Source organism: Zonotrichia albicollis, chromosome 7, assembly GCF_047830755.1.
Source record: "Zonotrichia albicollis isolate bZonAlb1 chromosome 7, bZonAlb1.hap1, whole genome shotgun sequence".
NCBI lineage: Eukaryota > Metazoa > Chordata > Aves > Passeriformes > Passerellidae > Zonotrichia > Zonotrichia albicollis.
Window position 1 is genome coordinate 36,752,639 of NC_133825.1, and position 8,441 is coordinate 36,761,079.

At 64.3% G+C, this 8,441-nt stretch overlaps 1 protein-coding gene across 1 annotated transcript; it reads left to right on the forward strand.

Annotated features, from left to right (window-relative positions):
- The first annotated feature begins 1,528 nt into the window (after window positions 1-1,528).
- LOXL4 (lysyl oxidase like 4) lies at window positions 1,529-7,995 on the forward strand. Its single transcript, XM_014275194.3, has 15 exons — window positions 1,529-1,690; window positions 2,203-2,498; window positions 2,642-2,820; window positions 2,969-3,180; window positions 3,699-3,737; window positions 3,859-4,081; window positions 4,208-4,391; window positions 4,657-4,811; window positions 5,125-5,292; window positions 5,495-5,657; window positions 5,783-6,026; window positions 6,283-6,398; window positions 6,489-6,625; window positions 6,818-6,929; window positions 7,053-7,995. Exons 2-15 carry the CDS (start codon window positions 2,222-2,224, stop codon window positions 7,121-7,123), a joined length of 2,280 nt encoding a protein of 759 aa, XP_014130669.3. The 5' UTR covers window positions 1,529-1,690; window positions 2,203-2,221; the 3' UTR covers window positions 7,124-7,995.
- The last annotated feature ends 446 nt before the right edge of the window (window positions 7,996-8,441 follow it).

Sequence of the window (8,441 nt, forward strand, 5' to 3'; positions counted from 1 at the left end):
CTGCCAGGGTGAGCTGCTGCACCTGAGCTGGCTGAATCAATATTGACCGGCCAGGAATAGTCCCGCAGCCCGCTGAGAATAGCCCCGCACGCCCGCCCGCCACCCACAGCTTCCCGCGCAGGGGCTGCCCTGCTGCCGGCCGTGTATTTTTAGCTGCTGCCGCTGCTGGCTGCCCGGGATTGCAGGTGCTGACACCCTGTGAGCCCCCAGGGAGACGAGGGGCATTGGCTGACACCTCAGGGCCAAGGGGACACCTCCAGCCCGGTGCGGTCACACGAGCGGCAGGACACAGTGCAGGTAGCGCTGCGGGAAGAGCTGGCAGGAGCCGGAGGGGCAGAGCCCGCCAGCCCCCGCAGCTCTCTGTTCTTGCTGTCCCCGGAGCAGAGGCAGAGCTGGGAGCGGGACCCAGCGCCCGCCTGCCCGCACCCCTGCCAGCATCTGCCGGGGGAGGAGCTCGGGGGAGGCTCCTGGCTTCACACTTAAGCAATTGATCTCCAAAACGTCGAGACGAATGAGTCACGGGCTCCACTGCTGGCCCCAACCCTGCCCTTCCCCAGGGCTTTCCGTGGCCTCCATTCTGGGGCTGGCCAGCGATTCACATCGCAGCAGAGGCTTCAGGACATTGCCCCGATCCCGGCCGAGGCACAGGGCTGGGATGAGAGTGCTCTGCGAGGGGGACCCAGAGTCGTGCATCCCTGCACACCCAGAGGTGCTGGGGCTCCTTGCGAGACGTGGCGATGACCTCACGGGCTATTCCCGGCCGTGTTGATCCTGGCTCCTCCCGGCAGGATCCGGCTGCTTTGACTCCAAACAAACAGTCCGGTGGCCACCGGCACATTCCTGGCCGGTCCCTGGGCACGGCCGGGGCACTGGGTTTCCTGTTTATCCCCATCCCACGGCGGGCGTGTGGGCAGCGGGGTGCCCCGGGGACTGGCGGCACCCCAAGCCGGAGGTTGCTCCCGGGGCAAGTCGGGCGGGGGGGGGGGGGGCATCACCGGTCCCCACGGACCACGGAGCGGGGCTGAGCCTCAGGACCCTCACAGCCAGCCTGCTTTATGGATGGCACAGGTGATGCCCCAGGCCCTGGGAGAGCTGTGCTCCGGCTCTCGGTACCATCCCGTACCCTGCCGTGGTCCCTGTGTCCCCAAGTCCCGGCCCCACTGCAGCACCTCCTGTGCCCGTGCACCCACTCGAACCAGTGCGTTGGTGGGAAGCTGCAGGGAATGTCCCCGGCACAGCCGCTCGTCATCCCAGGAAAGTCCGTGCTGTGCGTGGCTGCGGTTCAGCCCCGCGAGGGGAGCATCCCTGACCGAGCGAATGCGGACTCGGGGGAGGTGCAGCCTCACGGCGGGCAGGGACTGCCCGGGACAGCTCAGATCCTCCCGGCTGGGGACAGGACGGGCTTTGGGACAGGAACGGGTTTGCCCCCGTGCGCGGTGAGGCAGAGTAGGGCCGGGGGTGGGCAGGGAGCAGGGCTGGGCTCCAGAGCAGGGCGGGGGGGCGGGGGGCCCCCTCGGGTCGGCCCACCCCGCCGCACCATAAAAGCGGCTGCAGGCGGTGCCCAGCGGGAGGCAGGAGCTGCGGGATCCACTGCTGCCAGCGCCACCGCCGTGTCCCTCGCCACCACCGTGTCCCTCGCCACCGCCTGCCCCGCACCGCTGCCGCTCCGGCACCACCATCCCTTGCCAGGGTGAGTGCCAGAGGTGGCCCCGGGAGGGGAGGTCTGGGTACCTGGAGGGGGGTCAGCAATCCCACCAGTGCTCTGAATGAGGATGCAGGGGAAGAGGTGAGGCAACGGGGACCGGGCTGTGTGCAAGACAGGGAGGAATCCTGATGTTCAGTAGAGAATCCAGGTGGAGGATGAAAGGGAGCACTGTGGGGCCCTTACCCATGTCCCAAAACATGGGGCAGACAGGAAGCAAGAGCACAGGGCAGTGTTTGTGGGGCTGCCCGTGGCTGTCATTGCCCGAGAGGGCTGTGTCAGAGCTGGCTGACCTGGTGAAGGGGGTAGGGCTGGGGTATGCTGTGAGTGTGGCAGGGACCAGCCCATGCATCCTCCAGAGCACAGGGACAGTGATGTCACCACCGTGCAAGAAGGCATGATATCCCTTCACATTGCCCAGCTCCTGGGGTACAGGGGGGCTGCAGCTGCATCCCCTCTCTGCCATGGTCCCCAAGGACTCACTGCTGGTCTGTCCCCAGGCATCCCACTCACAGAGCGATGATGGTGATGCCAAGTGGCTTAAGTCACGTCCTGCTGGTGCTGGTGCTGTGCTGGGTGGCCCCCAGCAGGCAGGAGCCGGCCCCGGTGCAGCTGCGGCTGGGGGGACCCCGGGGCCCAGCTGGAGAGGGCCGGCTGGAGGTGCTGTACCAGGGCCGCTGGGGCACCGTGTGCGACGATGGCTTCGACTTCCATGCGGCCACGGTGGCCTGCCGGCAGCTGGGTTACACCGCAGCCATCACCTGGACCCACAGTGCCACCTACGGCCAAGGGGAAGGTACGGGGCAGGTGGGGAATGGGGGCAGGGGGTCCCGACGAGGGCAGTGTGCTTCCTGCTGGCTGTGGGAACCTCCCCACAGGGCCGTGGGTGCAGAGAGCTGGCGGGACACACTGCATGGGGCTGTGATGCTGTGTCCCCAGGCCCCATCTGGCTGGACAACGTGCGATGTGGGGGCAGCGAAGGCTCCCTGGCAGAGTGTGCCCACAATGGCTGGGGCATCAGTGACTGCCACCATGGCGAGGATGCTGGCGTGGTGTGCTCAGGACAGCGCCTGCCTGGCAACTCCCCACAGGCTACTGCTGCTGGTCACCTGGGAGAGGTGAGTGGGGGCCCGTGGCATGTGCCTTTGGCCAGCAGGGTACACCCAGGCAACTGGAGCAGGTCCCACCAACCCTTGCCCTGCCCTTTCCTGAACACTCTGCCCTCGATGCTGGAGCCCCGGGCCCATGCCATGCCCACTGTGGCAGGTGCTGGGAGTAACCCTAGAGGAGGTGCGGCTCAAGCCCATCCTGGCACGGGCCAAGCTGAGCATGCCAGTGATGGAGGGTGCTGTGGAGGTGAAGCACAACGGGCGCTGGAGGCAGGTGTGTGATGCCAACTGGACCAGGAACAACAGCCGTGTGGTGTGCGGGATGCTGGGCTTCCCCCGCGAGAAGCACGTCAACACCAGCTTCTACCGGTAGGGATGAGGGAGACACACGCTGCTCCTGGGCACGGGGGGGCAGGCTGGGCACACTGGGGACAAGAGATAGAGGAGTGGTCAGAGAAGGGCTGCACTCATGGGTAGGTGTGCGAGGTGCTGTTATGGCAGCCTGGATCCCCTTCTTGGGCCTTTCACAAGGGTCAGAGCTGGGCTCAGCAGCATCCAGAAGTCTTTGGGAATGGTCACCATCATGGTTAGAAAAGTGTGGGACAAAGGAGAGGAAAGACAAGTGTCCCTTGGTCCCTCCCACCCCGTCTCAGCCTGGAACTATAAATACAGCCTATAATGAGCCCCTACGGGTGCCAGGAGTCGCACAGTCCTGCTGGGACTCATGGTACAGACGGGCTTGGCACAGTAATTGCCAGTGGGGAGAGAATATGACGTACCCTGGGGTCTCCATCTCCTGCCAGGGAGGGCAGAAATATTGGGGCAGGGGGTTCAGAGTTGGGCAGTGTCAGCATGCTCCCTCATCTCCTGGCTCTGTATACCCACAGAAAGCTCTGGAACAAGAAGCTGAAGGACCCCAACTCCAGGTAGGGCTCAGCACTGTGCATGGTGGGCAGGGCACCTTGAATGGGCGCCCAGCATGACACTGGGCGGGAGAGTGTCTCTGGCACCTGAGCTGACCCTGGCCCTGCTCCTTTCCCTTGGCAGCCTGAAGACCCTCAGCCAGAAGAACAGCTTCTGGGTGCACAGGGTGCGGTGTCAGGGCTCAGAGCCCCACCTGGCCCGCTGCCCTGTGCAGATGGCCCCACCAGCCCCCCGCCAGCACGCCTGCCCCCACGGCATGCACGCCATCGTCAGCTGCCTCCCTGGCCCTGCCTTCCAGAAGGGCACGGGCAAGGGCAAGGGCAAGAACAAGACCGCCCCAGGAAAGGTGAGCCCTTGCAGAGTTCCACACCCTCAGAGTCCCAGGGCTGAGCAGCATTCAGCCACCTCGTTTGCACTTGAGGGGAGGCTGGCTGTGCCCTGGGGTTGCTGACTGGCTGCTCTCCGTGCCCAGGTGCTCCCGGTGCGGCTGCGAGCGGGCACCCACGCTGGCGAGGGCCGGGTGGAGGTGCTGCGCCACGGGCAGTGGGGCACCGTGTGTGACAAGCAGTGGGACCTGGCTGCAGCCAGTGTGGTGTGCCGGCAGCTGGGCTATGGGACGGCAAAGCAGGCCCTGGTGGGAGCCCGGATGGGACAAGGTGAGGCAGGTGTTACAGCATGGGCTTGGGAAACCTCTGGGCTTTGAGGGGTATGATGGGGAAATCAACTGGTTTGAGGTGTCCTGCTGGAGAATCCTGGGATGCTCACGCAGCTCCAGCCTGTCCTAGGATGAGGCTACCCTGTCTGCTCCTGCCATGGGCAGCCCCATTCCTGTAAAGAATGCCCAGACCAGGGGAAGGAGGATGAGGGTGCTGCTCCAGGATGCTCATGGAGCAGGGAGCACTGACCCTTCCTGTGCTTTAGGTCTGGGGCCCATCCATATGAGCAATGTGCAGTGCACTGGCCAAGAGCGCTCCCTGGGCGAGTGTCGCTTCCAGGACGCTGAGCAGAATGGGTGCCGGCACGAGGCCGACGCTGCCGTCCGCTGCCACATGCCCTTCATGGACTTCAAGAGCCAGGTGAGTCCCTGCCTCCTTCCCAGGGCCTGTTTCACCCCAGCCCGATTGCACAGTCCCTGCTCCCCAAGCTCTATGCCCAGTGTGGCTGCTCAGAGCAGCCCTGGGGTGATCCAGGGGGTGGGGGGACACAGAGCAGTGTCCTGATGGGGCTCTGCAGGGTGATCTAGTGGCAAATTGGTCTTTAGGGATGAAAGGAGGAAGAAGATGGGGGAGATGTTCAGCTGGATGTGCAGGGCTGCTGGTCCCATTGCAGTGTGGAGTGGGAGAGCTGGGATCTGTGCCACATTCCAGTTCTGCCCCTCTCTGCCAACAGGTGCGGCTGGCCGGGGGCCGCAACCCCGAGGAAGGCGTGGTGGAGGTGCTGGTGCCGGTGCAGGGGCAGCTGCAGTGGGGTGCAGTGTGTGGGGCACAGTGGGGCCTGAACGAGGCCATGGTGGTCTGCAGGCAGCTGGGGCTGGGCTTTGCCAGCCATGCCCTCCAGGTGAGTGGGGTACCAGCCTGGGGCCAGAACTGCAGGGGTCCTGCAGGATGGATAGCGGGGCATGGTGTGGCCAGGGGCTCTGGGATGGGACAGTGGGAACGGTGGTGGCAGTGTTAGGGCAGGAGGGGAGACAGGGGTGGCAGGTGGGAGTTGGCAAGGGCTGCAAGGACTGGTCCAAGCACTGTGCTCCTCCTCTGTGCAGGAGACGTGGTACTGGACAGGCAGCCCCGGTGCCAGCCAGGTTGTGATGAGCGGCGTGCGCTGTGCGGGCACCGAGCTGGCCCTCCAGCAGTGCCAGCGCCACGGTCCTGTCCACTGCCCCAGTGGCGGGGGACGCTTCTCAGCCGGGGTCACCTGCACTGCCCGTGAGTAGCAGCAGCCCAGGGGGTACTGCTGGGAGGGGGCACCCCCCTTCTCCTGTAGGAGAGTAGGGGGTGCTGTGCAGGGTGGGGACCACCTTCTCCATCCCTGCTGATCCCCTCCGTGCCAGACGCCCCAGACCTGGTGATGAACGCCCAGCTGGTGCAGGAGACAGCCTACCTGGAGGACAGACCCCTGGGGCTGCTGTACTGTGCCCATGAGGAACGCTGCCTCTCCCGCTCTGCTGACAACATGCAGTGGCCCTACGGCCACCGCCGCCTTCTGCGCTTCTCCTCCCAGATCCACAACCTGGGAAGAGCCGATTTCCGACCGAGGATGGGGCGTCATGCCTGGACTTGGCACCAGTGCCACCGGTGAGTGTCCCATAGGCAGGGGCTGGCAGGGAGCTGCCCTGTCCTTGGGCCAGGCAGGGCATGGTGGCACCCGTCCCACCCAGGGTAATTGACAGCGTCTGAGCCAGCATTGTCATTACAGCTTTATTTGGCTTCAGGGCTGTAATTTGCTGAGTCCCTGGGTGCTGCCCTGCCGGAAGTTCTGCCAGGGTTGCCTGGGACAACCCTGTGCTCCCTGGCTGGGCACTGGTCCTGTGCTGAGCCCCTGTCCCCACAGACACTTCCACAGCATCGAGGTCTTCACCCACTATGACCTGCTGACGCTCAATGGCTCCAAGGTGGCCGAGGGACACAAGGCCAGCTTTTGCCTGGAAGACACCAACTGCCCCGAAGGTAGGTGCCAGCTGCAGAGCTGACAGAGGCCCAGTTCTGCTCCCCAAAGGGGCTCTGTCTGTGCCTCCCTCACCTCCCTCCTCGCTGCAGGTCTTCAGCGACGCTTCGCCTGTGCCAACTTTGGTGAGCAGGGGGTGAGTGTGGGGTGCTGGGACACCTACCGCCATGACATCGACTGCCAGTGGATCGACATCACCGATGTGCCACCAGGCAGCTACACCTTCCAGGTATGGGATGGAGGGGTGGGGGACACCAAGCTACCAGATCTCAGGGCTGGGGAGTCCCCTCCATGACCATAACAGCATCCCTCACCCTGCACATCAGGGTGCTGCTGCTCTGTACCCTGCTGTGCATGCCACAGCCCTGCCTGGCCAGGGCACAGCAGAGGTGCTCCCAGCCCTGCCCCTTGCCCTCCCCAGGTGGTTGTGAACCCCAAGCATGAGGTGGCTGAGTCAGACTTCTCCAACAACGTGATGAGGTGCCAGTGCAAGTATGATGGGCAGCGTGTCTGGATGCATGGCTGCCACACAAGTAAGGAGGGACGGGAGCATGGGGGCTATGGCAGGCAGGGTGAGGGAAGTGATGAGGCTGGGGGTGCCACAGGTTCCTTGTGCCCCCACACGCACACCTACCCCACAACATGACTCTCCCCAGGTGATGCCTACGGTGCCGACGTGGTGAGCGACATGGAGAGACGGGAGCGCCTGGCCAACAACCTCGTGTGAACCCCTGCCACTGGCGTGGTCCCACGGGAGAGTCCGACTCCTGCACCCCGGCCCCTGTGCCCTGGCAGCACCCGACTGAGCTCAGGGACTTGCAGACTTGTGTATTTATTGATGCTGCTGCAGAGGAGGGAGATGAGCGCCAGGGCTGGCAGGGAGTGCCTGGGGGTGCCCATGCTGCCAGCAGGATTGGAAAGAGTGGCCCCAGTACTGCAGCAGACCTCAGCTCCACAGCCCCAGGGCCCCCAGGACAACTACCTCAGCCTGCCCAGCCCCCCATGCTCCAGAAGACTCAGGACAGTCCCCAGCCACCCATGCACCAGTCCTGTCTTCAATAAAGGTTCTGTGAGTTGGGAGCAGGGTACTGTGCTGTGGAAGAGGGGCTACTGCTTTATCAATCCCACCATCACCTCCTCCTTCCCCTGCACTCTTTCCTATTAGGATCATGAAGCCAGTCCCCAGCTGGGAATAACTTGGTCTAGGCAAAGTGTCCCCAGCTAGGCAGTGCTCCCTCTGTGCCACCCAGAGCCACCAACTCCCCGGCTGTCTGCACGTGGCTGGCATCAAGCAGCTCTGGCTTGCCATCAGTGGTCCCCATGGCCCTGAACTGGCTAACCCTGTGCATGCAAAGACCCAGCCAGCTCTGTGGCAGCATGGGCTGGCAGCCTGCCCAGCAGCCACAGTGTATGCAGCTGACATGCTGGGCTTTCCCAGGCTGTCCTGGCAGCTTCCCACACATGGGAGCTGTGGTAGGGCCACTCTGTCCCTCAAAGACACAGTGTGGGGACACAGGGAACACTGTGCCCTTGCTCTCTGTTTCTTACCTCCCGTGGTTTCTATCTTTTTTCTTACAACAGGAAATAAAAGGGAATGTCACCAACACACTCTGTACTGTCTGTTCTCCAGCTCGCCAGCCACGGGGCAGTGCCGCCCCTCTCCTTACACACCTGTGTCCATTCCTGCCTCGCTGGCAGGCACCAGCCCAGGGTGGGGGGCTGCCAGCACCCACCTCGGCCCAGGACAAGTCAGGCTGCACCCCCACGTGATGGTTCCTGCACGTGGAGCTGCTGCTGGGAGCACGGGGATGCACTGGAGGGGCCCGAGGCCAGAGACCGTGGCAAGGCACGTGCTGGTGGAGGCTCACCCGGCCAGGCTGGGGCTTTGAGGGATGCCGCATGGCCGGGAAGATGTTTTCCACATGAGAGCAGCTCTGCTCCCTGGAATTTCCACCGGCCAAGCCACGAGCATCCGGGAACGGCAGCCGAGATGGCTCCCAGCTGGCAGCGCTGCCGGATGGCGCAGGGGCAGGCAGCCACCACCA

What these genes read in the sequence shown, in the direction of transcription:
- LOXL4 (XM_014275194.3), top strand. Translation starts at nt 2,222, where the DNA reads ATGATGGTGATGCCAAGTGGCTTAAGTCACGTCCTGCTGGTGCTGGTG. An exon ending in ACAAGACCGCCCCAGGAAAG is followed by an intron (nt 4,082 to 4,207) that starts GTGAGCCCTTGC and finishes CTCCGTGCCCAG; the next exon opens with GTGCTCCCGGTGCGGCTGCG. An exon ending in AGACACCAACTGCCCCGAAG is followed by an intron (nt 6,399 to 6,488) that starts GTAGGTGCCAGC and finishes TCCTCGCTGCAG; the next exon opens with GTCTTCAGCGACGCTTCGCC.